Raw genomic sequence first — 18373 nt, 5'->3', positions numbered from 1 at the left:
CCCTTCTCTTCCTTCTAGACGACCTGGACAGAAAACACATCTGTACTGCGTTCGTCTTCAGCAAAACCAGCGTGTGAGGACGGGCAGCGGCGTCCGAGTATACGCTCTGACTTTACAGTACGCTGCATGTGCAGCATGCTACGATGATTCACTGCTGCTCAGGCACTGAGAGGAGATGAACATGAGTAAGGGCTCTATTTCGGTGCTGGCGTGCTGCTAGGTGTGGCGAGGAGTGTAGCGAGGTGGCCTTTTCCATCGGTGCTATGCATTTACGTCCCGTGATATTTTCCTCACTTATGTGGAATTAAGGAATCTTTTTCATGTAAAAGTGTCAAATCTCACTGAATTAAACATAAAGGAGAAATACAATAAGATGCATTTTTAGAGTCGCCCTCCAGTCAAAATGTGTTTTGCTTCCTGCTGCTTCGCTGTGATCTTACAATGTGTGTGTGTGTGACAATGTTTTCTTTCTGATCCCACCCTGTATCCACCTGCGGCAGGTGAGCTCGGATCTGAAGCCTAACTCACCAAAACAGAGCCCTAAGTGCTCAAATTATAAGGATCCTCTGTCTAATATTCGCGGTTTTCCTCTTTTGTACGAGCCACATGAAAGGCTTACGATGAGTCAGCATTTCTTGAAATCTAATCTATAAAGGATTCCACACAAAGCTTCACTTAATGAAAGAAATCTGCACAATATTCGGTATATTTTGCTCTAAATGCAACAGCATCATCATAATCAGCACATTGTACAGAGGTTCAGTCTGATATGATCGCTGTAATCAGTTAGAATATGACGGCATCCTATTTGGTGAGGACACTTTCTCTGCTTGTGCTTCACAAAGGGTCAGAGGTCGGCCTCGACACCTGGAGCTGGTAGGGACTGAGTGATTTTCTCAAGGACACATAATCTTCCATAATACACAGGATAACAAGCCAAGTTCACATGTTGTGTAACTTGTGGTGCCGTCGTCTAAAGTTGAATCAGGCCTGTGATTACAGAGTAAACACGCCGGCTTGGAGAGTATGGGAAATGAAGTGCACCAATTACATCTTAAGTGTTCCTGAGTAACGCGCTGAAGTGCCTGAACAGCTTGAGCGGAGCAGTTTGGAGGCCCGGCCAGCTCCCAGGTTTACTGTACCACACCGAGGCAGAGGAGGCGCCGCTAAGTGTGAGTTCACAGTCCTCTCAGTGGCCTGAAGAAACGCAGGGCTCCGAGTCTGAAATCCGGCAGTTCAGATGTGCGTTCGTCCAGTAGTTTATACCAGGTGGTATAAGTGCGTGTGGCTGTGATTGGTCGACAGGGTACATACATCTTGAGTGACAGGCAGATCGGGGATCTGCGAAGGGGGTGTGATAAGTCGGGGGAGGTTTGGCATGCGGTGACACAGAGCCAGACAGAGCAACCAATGAGATTCAGACATGTGAATGTGCTTCACATGTGAACGTAAGACATGTACATGAGAATGCAGCAAAGAAAAACAAAAAAGCAACTCAGATTTTATGTTTTCGAGGGAACAAACTAATTCTGATTTGGACTGGAGGTAACTTTTTGAAACTGAAGGCTGACATCACTGAAGCGTCACTCGATAACATCTGTAGTTTTCATAATACTCGGACGACATCAGGTCGTTTACACTGAAACATAGTTGTCTCTTTTGGGGTTAGAGCTTCATTTTACCTTACACGACAAGTTTTCTTACTGTCAACAAATCCCACGTGCAGAGCCAAACCAACGCTGCATGCTTCCTCCTAACGATGACTGAGCGTGTATCACAGCCTGATTCGTCTTATTCCACAGAGCTTCATAACCCAAAAACTATTAAAAACACATCACTGTTGCACTGGGTGACATGTTCCTTCATTAAAATAAACACACACACTGTAGTTTATTTTGATTCAGTCCCACACACACCCTCCCGCTGCCAGAGATCCTCACTAGAGCTCCAAATGTGGACTAATTTGCCGGCAAAAACATTCCCAAACAAACGCACTATTTGCTCCAGTTTGAGTCATGTTGGTTAAAAACGACAGTGGGCAGCTGTTTTAGGAAAATACTACAGCTCCATACTTTTGAAGACTTACACCTTCAGCAGATATCGACTGGTTTCGGTCTTTCCATGGGATTTATTGACAATGAGACACCAGACTTTAACCTACAAATGAGACACTAATCATTACAGAAAATATGGAGAAACGTCTTGTTTGACTCCGGTGTATTACCTGACACTCTGTGAAAGATTTGCTTTCTTGGAGAAGATTCAGCCTGGTTAGCTGTTTCCCCCTACATCCAGTCTTTATGCTAAGCTAAGCTAATTGATTCCCAGCTCTAGCTCCATATTCATGCATTCTGTTAGAAGTAAAAGTCTGAGCTCAGTGCAGCACAAACCTGCACTAACTGTGTGGATTTAGGATTCTGTGTTAATGATAAACAGGAATGTTAAGGGGTCCATTCAGAGAGTTGCTGTAGTTAGTCGCTGTATTAGAACTTCACAGCCTAATTTCATGCTAATAGTTAGTGAAACAATTGTTATCCTTAGACTCACACACTGTCTTTTAATGCTTTAGAGCTTAGATAGTAGTATTATGTAGAAGTATTAGTATTAGTATAGTATTCTCTGTTAGTACTGTAGATATAGAAGTCGTGCCTACTGAAACTCACACTTTGTCTTTTGAAGGGTAAGAACTTGCCCTCCACCTCAACCCAGCGCTTGTTGAGCTGGAGTTGGCGGGGCTCCACTAGACTGGCGGCTCCAGCTTCTGAGAGCTGATTGGCTAAGCCCTGCACCTCCTTAAGCTCGTCCTTCTTCTTGTCGAACTCTGAGCCAATTTCCTATTGGACGAAATCAACCAGGAGGTCACTTTCTATTGGCTGAGCCCGGGGGACGGGGTGGAGGAATAAGCACAGAGAGGCGTGTGGATGCACATTCAATAGACATCACACACCCGCTCTCACACACACACACACACACACACACACACACACACACACACACACACACACACACACACACCGACAATCAATACAGAATTAAAATAATAAAAACATCCATTTACTCACACACAAAGGCACAACACATTAATAAAAGGGATAAAATATCATGTTTGTCAGTGTCAAACATACACAAGGACTTCACTGTATGCTGATATTCTAGCATGTGTCTCCACCCAAACAACCCATGTAAAATAACGTGGTGCTGTAATCAGGAGGCGCACACTGCCTTCAGACTTTATTTACATCGAGGAGGAGTACAATCAGTGGCCTTTCCACGAGGTACAGAGGAGTAAGAGCAGTGTGTCAAATGGGGAGTGTGGGGGTGAAAAGAAGCAGAGACAGAGAGACAGATAGATGAGCAGGCAGACAGACAGACAGACAGACAGACAGACAGACAGACAGGCAGGCAGACAGACAGACAGACAGACAGACAGACAGACAGACAGACAGGCAGTGAGGAATCTCAGTTGCAGCAATGACAGGTGAGTCTGAGGCGAGCGAGTCAGACGTCCACTTAGCGAAATGTCATAGTGATCATCTGAAAGTGAAAGACACACACACACACACACAGAGTCAGGGCGGGGGGGCAGAAGGACAGGTGGAGTCCAGGGTTGCTCCGTCAAACCTTTTCCACATCTGCGCACCTGCACGTAGCTTTAACACCAATATATCACGTCGGGTTCTGTGTTACCTCGTCATTCACGGGTGGGTTCAGCCACTGTTTATACTGTGATTAACACTAAAAAAAACACGTTATCATGTACAACAGATGCCTCAAGGGACAGAATACATTATGAAACATAAAAAAGTCTCTTATACTGTCTCACAAACTGTTTATTCTTTGCTAACATGCTGATTATAAATGCTAAATAAGGCGCTTAAAATAAACCATTTCTGCTTTTATTTTGACCACTAATCGATCGCTAATGTGTTTTTTCCACTTATTTTCACCGTGAAGTGATGAAACAGTCAGCAGGCATCAGTTTCTATGAGCTTATAATAAATAATAATCATCCTACTGTCTCACAAATAACATGGTAATGATTTATCGATGCTAAAATGCTACATGCAACACAGTTTACTGAGCCTCTTTCCAACTCTGAGCAGAAAATTCCCAGATAAAAGCTGCAGGCTTCTACAGGGGACACGAACTGATCTGCAATTGCTTCTCTGAATAGATACGAGGACGATTTCCTGGAAGAATTACTCAGAAAGTCCTCTTCCCGAGCGAATAACATTTCAAAAGCCTTGACACCAACCCTTTGTCCAAAAGCAGAAGAAGAGGAGAGGTAAGAAACAAAGGACACAAAGAGGCTTTTCCCCACATGTACCAGGAAAATTATGAGCAAAAGACAGTGTGAGACAGAGGGGGTGAGATGAAGAGCTGGACGATGAAGAGGACAGAGCTGGACATCAAGCCTCACAATTATTTCTTAACAACAGAGGAAAAAAAAGAAAAAGGCAAAGATTAAGATGTTATTGTGTTTATTTGTGTGTGTGCATGAGTGTGTGTGTTGTCACCTTGACCCTCTCTCCTTCGGGGGGGTCGGGCAGCTGGTCCACACTGCGTTGGATGTCGTCCAGCCAGGCCAGCAGGTCATGTGACTTCCTTCTGTACTGGTACCACTGGGGAGCAATGGCCAACGCCTTCCTGTTCCTCAGCACACGCAGGTCCTACACACACACACACGCACACACGGGACTGTCTTGGACGTCACGGTGAGGTGTCATGAAATGTGCCTGCTTTAACTTTGAGACACACTACAGAGATGTAAAAAGCCTTTGGCTGCTGCCACTGAGACCCAGACCCAGATAAGCAGCAGAAAATGGATCGAATTTACGTCAGGCCCGATGCTAATGTCCCCCCCTTATGCACTCACACACTTTGATGAGCGCTCCAGCTAAGCCTGCGAGGGCTCCAGGCTGTCCCACTGTGAAATGGGAGAGAGTTTGAGGGCTCTCTGCTTGACTTTTGGAGTTTTTTTTTAAGTAAACCTGCAGACTTTGCAGAGTTGAAGCTCCACTTTTTGGGAAATGTGCTCACTTGTTTTGTGGCAGTGTCAGATGAAAACACGGGCAGCACAGCACAGGCCAGGCTCGCTGCCGCTGCTGCTGTTTGCCTCTATGCTACGCTGAAATAAGCTCTCGTGGCTCAAGCTTCATGCTTAATGCACAGATGTGAGAGCGGCATAAATATCCTCATCTGACTCAGCAAGAAAGTGAAGAAGAGTGTTTTCCAAAAATGCCAAACCGAGGAAATAACTCACAATCCGCGGCGTTGTGACATTCAACAAATAAAAAAATAATCAAAAGATGGGATGAGCTGGCAAGATGACATTTTGAAGTGGAAACACACATGTTGCCACCTGTGTGTGTGTGTGTGTGTGTGTGTGTGTGTCCTAAGATGATGTGACTTCTGATTATATTGATTTTACTGGGGCTCAGCAGCCGGGCCTCATTCGTCTTTCGGCTGCAGCTGTTCAGGACGCTGCTATTGTCCAGTTGTAAATAAAAGACACGCTCGATATCGTCCCAGCAGCTCAGGCATGCACTGATCTGCACATCAGGACCGAGGTTCCCTGGATTACTGGATACACTGTGCAGCTGAACCAGGCTCCAGAAAGTCCCTGAAAACCTGAAACCTGGTCATTTGTCTCTCTTTCATCACTGTCTGTTTCATTCTGGTGGTGTGTGTGTGTGTGTTTGTGTGTGTGTGTGTGTGTGTGTGTGTTACCTTAACAGTGTTGTACTTGCTGTTGAGCTGGTTGTGTTTCAGTCTGATCTGCTCTCTCTTGTCCTGATCCGGGACCCTCTTCTGCAGATTCTCTCCTTTCAACAGTAACTCCTTCACTGCACCTTCTTCACAATCCTACACAGCACACACACATTGTTTAGAAATGCACACATAAAGGTTAAAAAAAAAGCTCTCATTATCCCTGGAAGTGTGTGTGTGTGTGTGTGTGTGTGTATGAGACCTTGTCCTCCTGGAAGTCCTCCTCCTTTAGGTTTTCCCCCTGTTTGACTTCCTCCTCCAGGAGCTCCAGCCAGATCTGTGCTTCACTGTGGTACTGCTCCAGCTCCTTGGCCGACGCTGCCGTCTGCCACACACACACACACACACACACACACACACACACACACACACACACACACAACAACAACACACACGCAGCAGAGATGCACAGGCACACCAGCACCCGAGGAAAAGGAGATCATTAGCGGCCAAGAGAAAGTAAATTCAGTCGAGAGGTTGGAGCAGATTCAGTGAGAGCTTGAAGGAAATTTGGTGTGAGAGTCTGAAGTCTGTTAAGTGAGTGTTTAAAATACATTTAGCGAGAGAGTTTGAAGTCTATTTAGTTAGACTTTGAAGTAAATTTAGGGAGAGTTTGAAGTAAATTTAGTGAGTTCAGAGTCTGTTTGGAGAGAGTTTGAAGTCAATTTATGGGGATAGTTGGATTATAGTATTTAGCAAGAAAGATGAAAGAGAGAGTCCATTTAAAGCTGCAGCTGCTCAAGTCAAAATAACAAACAACAACTGACAGATTAATTAAATCTAACCAGGCTGTGTGTGTGCTGCTGCTGTTTCAGATTATTAGTTAGTATTCTGGGGATATCGTCCTCCCTACCAGTCCAGAGGCGATGCGTTGTGCGATGGTGTCAAATCTCTGGTTGAGCTGCTCCACCTTGGGTCCCACCTGGGCCTGGCAGTTCTCCCCCCTGGTGGACATGAGCTCCTGGGCCAGGGCCCTCACCTCCTCCATCTTACCCTTTGTCAACTCCAGCTCCGCACGCAGCACCTGCAGGACACAAACGCACACAGGGTCAGTCAGAAGCCGAGTTTCAGGTGCATCTGATTTGAAAGACTGAGGTGTGTTCATTGGATGTCTTGTTCGACCCTTTTTGAGGTAATTTCATCTTTCTTTTTTGTTTATCTGCACTCCACTGTGTTTTATATAAGACACATAAGACAGAGTGTTAATAATTAACACTCTGTCCCACAGCTAATATAACAGGATCACTGTCTGTATTTTCAACAAACACCATATTTCTTCTCATAATCAACCTCCCTAACATCAAATCCACGACCAGAATCAGAACATCAGCGGAGGAAAAAACCAAGACACACATGGATCAAACACAACACGCACGCAGATAAACATCACCACCTTAAGCACAGCGTCGTTGGGTCCCTTGCTGTCCAACTCGTCCATCCTGATCTCCGCTCCGTCAATCCATCCGTTCACTTCCTCAATCTCTCCATCCAACTTCTGCATCTGCCGCTGGTAGTCCTGAAAGAGGGGAGCGAGAGGAGAGAGAGAGACGTCGAAGGTGTTCATTTCTGGAGGCTGCAAACAGTGACACTTCCAACGAGCTATTTTTAGAGAGTCTGGTGTATTTTTAGCGCTGATAAAACAGATAAATGAGCATCATGAGGTGTTTTAAATTCCACTTCTTTCTCTGACCAGCAGCAGGTTGAGCCACTCTTCCGCTCTGGATGTGACCGCGATCCAGTTGCAGCGCAGCAGGCTGACTTTGTCGTCCACCAGGCCCCCGTGGCCCCGCAGCACCGCCTTGAGGGCCTCGGCGAGGTCCACCACGGCCTGCAGCTGCGGCTGACGCTTCTCCGTCTCCCCGTGGATGGACTGACACGACAGAGAAAAGGACAGAGCAGGGGAGGATGAACAGAGGGAATATAAGCTCGACTCCAAATGAATGCTAACGCTAATGCTCTGTGTCTGTGTGAACACATCCACCATTGGTTTTATAAGGAGATGTCAGCGCCATGTTTACAGCTTGTCCAGCTTTAATGCGGCAGCGTGCCTCAGCAGAAACACTTCTCAAAGTAACCTTTTATCCCAACTCATAACAGCAGGCACCAAAGGTCACTGGCCGGAATCACACCGAGGGCCTTATGTTTTGTGTCTTTACATGTGTGTATCATACCTGTGCCCACGCCACCTCAGCCTCCAGGTCGCTGGGCATACCGTCCACAGCAGAGCGCCTGGTTAGCTCAGCGTCAGTGGCGGCGAGCCACTCTGTCAGCCCGTTCAGCTCCTTACGCAGCTTCCTGGACAACTTCAGACTTTTCTCCAGCTCCAGTTTACTCTCAGTTACCTACACACACATTAAAAAGGCCAAATGTCTAAATACGACCTGTACGATCACGTGTGTCCAGCTAAGTGCGTCTGTGTGCGAACCTGTGATCCCAGCTGGTTGTAGAGCAGTTTGAGGGCGGTCACGCGGTCGTCCAGCTCTTTGGGCTGCTCGGTCTGCTGCTTCTGGACGATCTGTCTGCCTGTTTTGATCACCGTCTCCACCTCCCCTTTCACTTCACTCAGCACCTTGTACAGCTTCTGTTAGACACGAACAGCCAGCAGAGGCTCAACATACGATCAATGGATCAATTTATCCATCTAACTGACACTGTGATTCAATTACCCACCATGCACTGCTCTAGCTGCGACTGCACCACGTCCTGCTCCACGCTGCCGATGTCCAGCAACCCGACCTGGCTTTTGACCCCGGCCAGCACACGCTCACACTCGGCCAGCCGAGCGTCGAAGTTGGCCGGCTTCTGGAAGAGCCGGAACTTCGTCCACACGTCTGTGAGCATTTTCTGTGAGAACCGCAGAGACACAATTACAGCACACACAGCACAAACACTGCAATACAGCAAAATGTTCTCAAACTCATCTGAACATGTGAGAACATCTGCGAAGCTCAACATGAACCGAACATGCACAAACGGCGTACCTGGGTGAGGTCTATCTGTCCCATGAACCTCTGGGACGACTCTTTGTCCTGGTTCTTCTTCCTCATGTCCTCCAGGGTCGCATCATGGCTGCTCAGCTCAGACTGGATTTTCTGTTTAACACAAACACACAAATAACACAAAAATATCAATTCAAGACCAATTATCTATATGAATGACATTTTTTTTTTTACAACAAAATGAATGAAACTGTAAATCTAATAGTCATAAAGTTTAGAAAACAGTCAATTAAATAAGTGTTTTGAATAAGTTTAAATCAAAAGTGTACCTCCTTCTGCTGACCACAAGGGGGCAGGAGGCATCAAGGAGAGGGAAGCATGTGCTCAAAAGCATTAATAACTTGTCACCCTCTCTCTCTCTCTCTCTCACACACACACACACACACACACACACACACACACACACACTCAGTATCTGTCACCTCTCTCTCTTTTTAAATACCAAGCGCCCTGTAATCACATATGCTCATGCAGACCACACTAATCCAATCACTCTCTCATCCTCCCGTGTGTGTGTGTGTGTGTGTGTGAGAGAGAAATGTCATCCTTTGCACTGGTGGTCTACAGCGCACGTGGAGGTAATCTCTCCACACACACACACACACACACACACACACACACACACACACACACACACACACACACACACACACACTGTCACGTTTCCATCACTCAGTCTGTCGTTTCGGGTCGTTAGTTCAAGACCTATCGTCTGATTTGTCTGGAAGGTGCATCAGAAATAAAAAGAAAGAGGAAAAAGGAGATATGCAGAAGAAGTAGTTGTTAGAGGAAGTAGACAAAAAGACAGTGTGTGTGTGTGTGTGTGTGTGTGTGTGTGTGTGTGTGTGTGTGTGTGTGTGTGTGTGTGTGTGTTCGCTGTCTGCGTCCAAAGCAGCTCTGGGCTTAATTGGGACCACAGAGAGAAAAAGAGCATTTGTCTTTTCTCCTGGGTCGTCTGCACACACGGGGACACACACAGATGTGAATTTTGATCTTCAGTGTATTTCGTCCTTCTTGTCCTTCTCTCGTCTCTCCACCTGTCAACACAGCTGTTAAAGACCGACTCCGACAAGGACAAAGGCTTGACAGCGTTTCATTAGTGCAGCTACTGACGGTAAGCAAACACTGGGACTTTTTATTTTAAGAAAAATCTGACCTAGAACCGAGCATTTGAACACAGCCTGCTCCAGTCTGATTACTGCAGGTCCAGGTGGGTCTTTTTGGGGTCTGGCTGCAGCTTTAGCCAATCGAATCAATCCTGGTTTCACAGTATTAGTCAGGTGAAGCTTGGTTTGGTTAAGTCGCCATCAGGAATCCTTTTACACGGGTTAAGGAACCAGTATTCTCCACAGATCTGCCAGCTGTTGGATGGACAAACAGCTTCTCAATGCGCCTCCCTGGCATCTTGTGTCGTCCACACACACTTCACGCAGCGATTGGCCGGCTGTGTGACGTAGGGAAAGGAGCAGGGTTTGAACTACGAATGTCTTCCAGGAGACACCGTCTGAAATTGTCTGCTGGTTTTTCTCCCTCTAAACGCTTTCCATTTCCAATGCGGTGGGACAAAACGTGGTATGAGTCTTTGTTTTCCCGGCCCTGATGGTGCGTGACAACAAGCTGTTGTCTGCTTCTTTCCTTTGTGAAAGAAAGCGGTGAAACGAAATCAAATCAAAATCAATCAAGTCGGGTCTGGCGGAGCCTAGATGATGGTCGAGAAGCAGATTTATGGTAAATGTTTGCCATTATTCAGTCTCATCACTGGGGGGCGGTGAGACTGTGCGCAGATTGAAGTGTGTAGGAAAAACTGAATAATACAAGAGGAATCATCACCCAAAAATTCACAGTGCTGTGGCTGCAAAAAACCCACGTCAGCAGGTTTAGTTCAACAAAGACTAAACTGCATCGAACACGACCGCTTGTTATTTTCATGGGACACTTTGTTCACTTATTTAATCCATTCGCTTTAATGGAGACAAATCTCCAGGACTGTTAAAAGTGCACTTTTGCTGTAAATCTCCATTTAGCAGAGGCTCATGATTTAAAGAAATGTGCGGTGGCTGGAAATAAAATAATCAGTTTTGTGGGTTTTGCCCAAGGAAGCTAAGAAATGCAGAAAAGAAGCACTTCCTTTTTACTGGCTGTGATCATTGAAGTGTTAAAGAGCCGGACGGGTCTCAGTAAACTGATAAAGCGAGGCAATAAGAGAGCGGGAATAGGTAACTGGCCCACCTCTGATTCTTGTAATTCCCGAAGCACACACATAAAACACACATCTACCTGAGCCTCCTGCGGTATCTGCTGGGCGTCGATGTGGTCAGCCAGGTACGCAGTGAGGTGGCGGTCAGTGTTGGCCAGCGCCTCCTGCATCTGCCTCAGCGTCTTGTCATTCTCCTGGGCCCACTGGACGCTCTTCTCCAGCTCCTTCTGCCTGGCCGCCGCCTGAACAGACAGGAAACACATCACGCAGACGCATGAAGTAGACTGTGAGTGCAGGAAATAGCTTAAGGGAAACACATTAGCAGATGTTGACATGCGTTCCTACATTCAATTTTCCAGCTCATGTATATAAAAGCAGTTTCCCGTAGACGATATCTTGAATAATCTCTGAGAAAATCTGAATGAGATCCCCGTGAGATTCAGATAAGATGCGTCTTTTAAGAATCCTCAGGGGGAGCTCGGGATATTTCATTCACATGTTGAAACCTGTTATCTTGTTTACCGTTTTTGCAGTCGGTGTGTGAAAACCAGTGCACACACACACACACAAACACACACACACACACACACACACACACACACAGATCAGATCGACTCCAGCTGAAGTCAGGTGTTAGGTGCCTTTTTTTTGCCAGTGAAATGATGTAATTTTAATAACTATTTGTCCTCTTGTTAATAAAACCTGTGTGATGACTGAAGCCTTAGTGTCTCTAAGCCTGACACATCCTGTCCCTCTGTCCCACAGAGCTCCACTGTTGTCCAAAAACTCCTAAAAACACTCCAGTGAGCCTCACTGATGCACTGGATGACATGTTCCTTCATTAGCGTGAACACACACACACACACACACACACACTGTAGTTTATTTTGACTCAGTCCCTCGTAAACCATTCTGCTGGCCAAAATAATCACTTCAACCCAAATGTGTATTAATCCACAGCTGAAAACTGTCCCCGACGCATTCATTATTTCCTCCTGCTTGAATAACGTTTGATAAAAACTACAGTGAGCAGCTGTTGTATGAGATTACTCAGCCTTATAAATAATGAAACCAGATATCTTATAGGTGTTTTTAAAGATTCAGGTCTTCAGCAGGAACCGAAAGGGATGGGGCTGAAAGCCACAGACAGGGCAGTGACTGTTTGTTTTTGGCTTTTCATGACATTTCTTACAGTAATAAAAATACATCTGCAATCTGTTCTTCTTACAGTTACAGCGTTTTCTCACTTTGTGGGCTTGTTAGCTCAGTCGCTAACAAGGCAGTAAGCTCACACGTTGTACTGAAAAGATAAATTTGCACCATCAACATCCGTCTCATGACTGTCTACAAACATCCCTCTTCTGTGGAGCACTTTATACAACAGATTAAATGAAAGTAAACGGTACATACACAAGACAGAACTACACACAACATGTACACAAACACCACCCCTGTGCATACCCTCTTGAAGGACGGTTTCCGGGGTTTCTCTCTCATGCCGTCTCGGTGTGGCTGACCACATCAAGGCCTCCGCTGTCACCACCAACACCGACAACCAATACTCACTGACGCTGCTGTCGGCGGTCAGGTGCCTGGCAACGACTTAAGTGCTTCCTGTCTTTCTGTCCCTGGTGACTGCCCACGAGATTAACTAATAAACGGACCTATTACATCACAAACCTGTGTGAGCTCCTGCGTGTTGGAGGGAGAGCGAGAGTGGAGATGTGGTTACAGGTGAGCATGCTAATCCCATACAGACGGATAATGACTCTAAGTATAGCCCAGGGCCTGCCTAAACCTTGTTGTGCGCACACACACACACACACACACACACACACACACACACACACACACACACACACACACACACACACACACACACACACACACACACACAGAGTGCTCCTAATGTTACCAGTGGATGTACCATCAGGGTTTTTTCCCGGTTCTCGTTCCCATGTCTTCGTCGATAATGTATGAAATGAGAACTTGAGTCAGATTAAATATTTAGGCAAACATTGATAACCTTCCCTGTGGTGATGTACTCCATTTCCCCGCCAATTGTCAGCTCATGAATACATATTCCCATTAAACATACTTTCCCCTTATTACTTATTTCCCCCTCACACGCAGACACGTGGTTTCTAACGCAGCGATTGTGAACGAGTGAGACAGACAGTCGCTGTTTGCTGAACAGCCTTGTGCTGGAAACGCTGTCGGCAAAGCGCGAGCGGCGTTCTCTGCACTTCCTCTTATTGGTTTTCAGCCGTTACAAGAAGCTGAAATTAAAACGGCAAATACGACTCTTTGATCTGAAACTTTTTTTTTTTTTTTGCACGCGCGCGCCGGCTTTATCTCCAGTTTTAAAGTGGGACATTGATATAATGAGATTACAGACTTATTCTACTGTCTCTGCATTTACTTGGACCCCTGCACTCGTTAGAAGTCGGCTCCATCTGATGCTGGAAGTGTTGACGCTCAGCGTTTTGACTCTTTGGATAAGAAGTAGGAAACACATACAGATGTGTCTACAGTAACTTCGATTTGAATGACAGGTTTTGCACCGAACATATAACAAAACCTGAAGACACCTTTTCTTGAGCATCTTAACTGTGTTATATATGAACGTCAACATCTCTAAACCAATCAGATTGCAACCTTTAGAATTCCTCGCCCGTGAAATATCTGGTTTTCATCTGCAGCCGCCGAAAGGCCGATAAACAGCCGTGCCTGAAGCCGTCCACAAACGGACAGGAGGAGATTCGACAGCGTGTTTTTCAAACGGCGCTGATCAAGTTAGAAAAAGGAGATTTAGGAGAGAAAAGAAGGATTCCCTCGATGCACTCCCCTCAGGTCAAAAAACGGGAGGAACATTAAGGCAATATTTTGGTCTGTGTGTGCTCTGGCTGCTCCATCTGTCTTTTCAGAGATACTCACAAACAGCCGCGTCCCGTCTCTGCGCTCGCCGTCTCCTTTATAGATGACAAACAAACAGGGCTCGGAGCCGCCCGGCCTCACCTTGCATGCAGACATGCTGACATACACGCCGAAACAAAGGACACCGGCTTCTGTAATGCTTTCAAACAGGCACGCACAGACAACACGCACAATGGCGCTTCCTCCCATACAATACAGAAAAGTCTGAAATATAAGACTGTGTCACACACACTCATATACACACACACACACACACACGCACACACACACACTGTCTGATGGGTAGACAAACAAAGGGAGGCTTATCAAGCTGCAAGGAGAACATTAATCTGGTTCTATTGTGAGGGAGGATCAACCCAGCGGGCAATGAGTGTGTGTCTCTATGTGTGTGTGTGTGTGTGTGTGTGTGTGTGTGTGAGTGAGGGGGTGTGTGCAAGTACATCTACAGTAATCTGTCACTGAGGATCACCACAAGAGGCTGAGGATGTATTGCTCCCATTGATGATGGCTAGAAGGAGGGGGAAGGAGGATATTGGGAGAGGAAGAGGAGGAGAAGGAGGAAGAGGAGGAGGCAGAAGAGTGAAGGAGGGAGAAGAAGCTGACAAAGAAAAGGCAGAAGAAGAAAGGGAAGGAGAAAAAAGGTGAGAAATGGAGAAGAGGATGATGAGACAAGAGGAAGGTGATTAAAAAGGTCTGGATGCTGCGAAACCAGAGAAGTTTTTACTTAAAAAAACTACTTAAACGTGAACTTTATCGTCCAATTGTTGCCAAATAGTTTGCTTTCCATCATAGGAGGACAGGAGGAAGAGGAGCAGGCAGGCAGGAGGAAGAGACGGATGGTGACAGAGAGGAGGACAAGGAAGCTACAAAGATGTGACCCTTTAAAGTTCACATCTAAGGCACCGACACAGAAGCTCCACACCTGAACTCTGTGCAGCTTTTCATCAAATCATGACTTATTATCTATTATTCTCTTCACAAAGAAATGATGCTGCAGCGCTGTCACTTAGCGTCTACTTCATCCAGAAATCCTTCTTCTGGGAGAAAACCCTCACTCCACATGATAAAATTGTGTGGAACCACGTTATGAAATGCTGAGAGAAACTAAAACTAATTAAACGACGTGCTCATCTTTAACAATAGTTGTGCTGTTTTCATAGACTTTTGTCCGCTGGCGATGAATTCAGGCTGAGATTTTCTTCATTTCGAACATTATGTTTTGAACTAGAGCCATCAAAAGTGATCAGGCTGTCCTTGGCTGCAGCAAAAAAACAGAGAGGAAATTCAGCTTTAAATTCTTAGAAAATAAATGATGAAAAATCCCTGTTTATAAAATTTCATGTGAAACGCTACAACAGCAAAGTAATGACTAGAACGGTTCGAGTTGTTGGTCAGATTCACCGCAGCACATCGAGGTGAGGCCTTCAAATTAAGCGAAGGAAACTAGAGGAGGAATCAGGAGAGACAGAGCACGTCAGGCACTCAGCTAAGGGTTAAGACTCTCAGCGGTTTTTGAGCCACGGCGGGACGAGCTGTCATTCAATGGCTGATTGTGGAGGACGGAGAATGGGAAGGCTAAAAGGTCTAACGAGTGAGGGAGCACTGTGTGATTTTGGGTTGCCCCAAGCAAAAGCTGACAATTGTGAAGGAAATGAAGTGAATTATTTGTCGGAAAAGAAAATCTAATCCCAAATTAGAGGCCTCACTGATTCTGATTATGTCAATGGTGCAGTTGCCAACATCTCCAGGCCAGAAGCACATGTTTGCGAAGCTTTTTTCTCCTTTACGGTGAAATCTTTGCAGACACTGTCAGACAGTTAAGACCAAAGTCCCACAGCGTGGCTGCTGCTGCAACTACCTCAAACTCCGACACGTCTCTGCATGCATATACCTTTGTCACTTCCACCCCAGAGCTACAACTCACCAGGCATTCAGTGCACCAGCTCACACGGCTCCAGACTAACACTGACCAGTCTGACACCAAGACTTTGACTGTCCTCGCACAGAGTAAAACACAATAATTGTTGTTTCCATGTACTGGAGACTTAATGCGAGCGGTGACACGGAGTGTGTCGCGAGCCGTCTTTGTCTGATTGAGGACCAAACACATTGTGGACAATTTGCAGCTTTTCCTTCGCATGCTGGCAGCCCAGCACGAGGGCCGCTACAGCAGCCAAGGCGAGAGACGACTCGCGCCTCTACAAGGAGCTGAGTGTGACACACAGTGGAGTTCAGGCCGGGCTGTGTAGGCATGACTGCAGTTGGTCATCAATCACAAGGCCCAGATTTCCTGTTACCGTTGACCGGGAGAGTGAGGAGGAGCTGGGACACCGTTAAAGGCTTATTATCTGACAAACAGTGGACAAAAGAACCATAACTGACTTCTTCAGCTGCTATAGATTGCACTAATAGCTGTTTATAACTGTAGTAATCATTGTTTCTTTGGATGGTGATTCCATGTATGGCATTTGACTGATCTTTGATGTATTCGACTTCATATGTTCTTGTCTAAGAGGCATCTTTTGTCCCATATATGGGAGACTCAGACAGTGTTAAGCAGCTCTGCATTCGTTACACATGCTGTATAAATCTGCATGTATGAGGATCTGTTGTCTTACCCTCGCCATAAGTTCATCCCATCGTGTGTTGAAGGCGTCCAATTTCTGCTGTATCAGTTCATCCAGAACGCCCCCGTCCATCAGCGTCTGGGCCAGCTCCCGAATCTGGTTCCTGTTGTCCTCAGGGTGCCGCAGGAGAACTTCTAGACTCTGCACACGCACACACACACACACAAACACAGGCTTAATCTCTGAGTTGTACTGAAGTTAAAACTTCCAGCTTCCAGCAGTAATGATATTGTCGTGCTGTTTTTGCAAACAAGCTGATATTGTTCAGTTGGAAGGTGACTCAAAGTGGGGGAGGAGGAGGAGCACGGTGAAAACTGCGCAGGCTAAGGGTGTGTGATGACACGCAGAGGCTAAAAGAGGACGCTTAGTGTTTGTTCATCTGACCTTGGTGCTTAACAGCTTTTCACAAATTCTGAAAACCCCCAAAAGGTCTGTTTGGCTGTCAGTAGTGCATTTAGCATCGTTAAATACGGCTCAGTGGGCAGACATTTGCATTTCTGCTCTTCTGTATTACCTTAAATGAAAGAATGCATCCTGGTCTCGAGGATTCATCTCAACAGATCCCTGCATGTAACATCTAAATTAATCTGCAAAAGCACAGTTGGAGCAAATGAATGAGTTTAGGGTAGCGCGTAAGCTTTTCGCTCCATTTTCTCATGAAGGCCAGCACAGCCCAGTGTCTCCAGTTAGATGATTCAGAGTAAATTCCAGTGGATTAACTGAATTTTGCTCTGCGTGTGACGCCTGTCTTACATAACATCTGAGAAGTCTCCACACTAAATCTGTCTTTATTTCCTCCAAATGGCTGGAAACATAATCTTTCTTACAGAAACTTCCTCCATCGGCTGAAAATTACCTTTTCCAGAAGCACCTCACATCACTGAACGACCTCTCTCTCCACTGCTTGCTCTAATTAAAACAAAAAGAAAAGGCCCATTCCCTTTCCCCCTTCGGCTGTAACTTTCCATCCTTTGCCTTCCTTCCATACTTCATCATTTGGTGGCACTTTTCGTAACAGTTGTTTTATTTTGATCATGACACTTTTCTTTCTAGATGAGAGTGTCGACTCTGTGGCTAAATGCTAGCTTTACGCAATGACTGCACCATGTCACAGGACTTTGCACTTTGTTTTTCATGTTTTCTGCTATATTTTAGTTTTTTGACATTAATTTGGATGACCGACCTTATTCAGAGAAAAAACGTTCAGCCATCAAATCAAACAGTTTTGACGTCAGTAATCGGTCTCTTACTGCAGCTTCGCGGTGAACTGATGCCTGTTTTCAGCACCAGGGGTCTCTGTGGGTGGGTGGGCATGCAGGGCTGCTTCTCTACAACCAGGGAGCTGCACGCACATGTACACTCTCGCCATGCAGTACTTGAAATTGATCTAAATACATCCTCATCTTGCAGAATAAACTAATCTCTTGTCGTATCTTGCAGGTTCTCCTGGTGAAAGCGTCGAGCTTTCAGCAGCAGGAAAGGTTCTGTTTACATGAGGGGGGGAATGCCCCTATGTGCTGCCCTTGAACGCCCCTATGGTTGATAAAACATTATAAAGTGTCCTCTACAGTGACCCAGCATGTAAGACAATGTGATAAAGTGGCCTCCAGGCTCCGCGGTGCCCCTTCAGCGGAGAAAACATGATGTCCTCTGGGGTGCCCATTTGTATTTTTTCACTGCTGGTCCTCAGACGACATGAGCGCCTGACTGAGCACTAACTGTACAATATGGCTGACAGCGATCAGCAAACAGTAAAATAAGGCTCAACTAAACTCCAAACACCAGAGACTCAGTTTGTAGAAAGAGCTGAACACACAGACTTTTACAAACAGAGGTTTCTCCCA

General features: G+C 45.9%; 1 protein-coding gene across 5 annotated transcripts in view; it reads right to left on the bottom strand.

Moving 5' to 3' along the window:
• The window catches only part of dmd (dystrophin), a 225923-nt gene that overhangs the window by 66786 nt on the left and 140764 nt on the right, over positions 1-18373 (bottom strand). For 3 of the 5 annotated variants that reach the window (XM_076723927.1, XM_076723928.1, XM_076723931.1), the window contains exons 34-47: positions 16521-16670; positions 11046-11207; positions 8751-8861; positions 8440-8613; positions 8195-8350; positions 7941-8111; positions 7460-7639; positions 7163-7285; positions 6623-6793; positions 5972-6094; positions 5731-5865; positions 4518-4670; positions 2664-2834; positions 1315-1341 (exon numbers count right to left, since the gene is read on the bottom strand). In XM_076723927.1, coding sequence (XP_076580042.1) covers positions 1315-1341; positions 2664-2834; positions 4518-4670; positions 5731-5865; positions 5972-6094; positions 6623-6793; positions 7163-7285; positions 7460-7639; positions 7941-8111; positions 8195-8350; positions 8440-8613; positions 8751-8861; positions 11046-11207; positions 16521-16670 — 2007 coding nt within the window. The remainder of the gene's footprint in view (positions 1-1314; positions 1342-2663; positions 2835-4517; positions 4671-5730; positions 5866-5971; positions 6095-6622; positions 6794-7162; positions 7286-7459; positions 7640-7940; positions 8112-8194; positions 8351-8439; positions 8614-8750; positions 8862-11045; positions 11208-16520; positions 16671-18373) is intronic. The other 2 variants (XM_076723930.1, XM_076723929.1) reach the window with 1 other exon arrangement.

This window comes from Chaetodon auriga, chromosome 23 (genome assembly GCF_051107435.1).
Source record: "Chaetodon auriga isolate fChaAug3 chromosome 23, fChaAug3.hap1, whole genome shotgun sequence".
In the NCBI taxonomy this organism is placed as follows: Eukaryota; Metazoa; Chordata; class Actinopteri; order Chaetodontiformes; family Chaetodontidae; genus Chaetodon; species Chaetodon auriga.
This window is presented reverse-complemented; position numbering and strand designations above follow the sequence as displayed.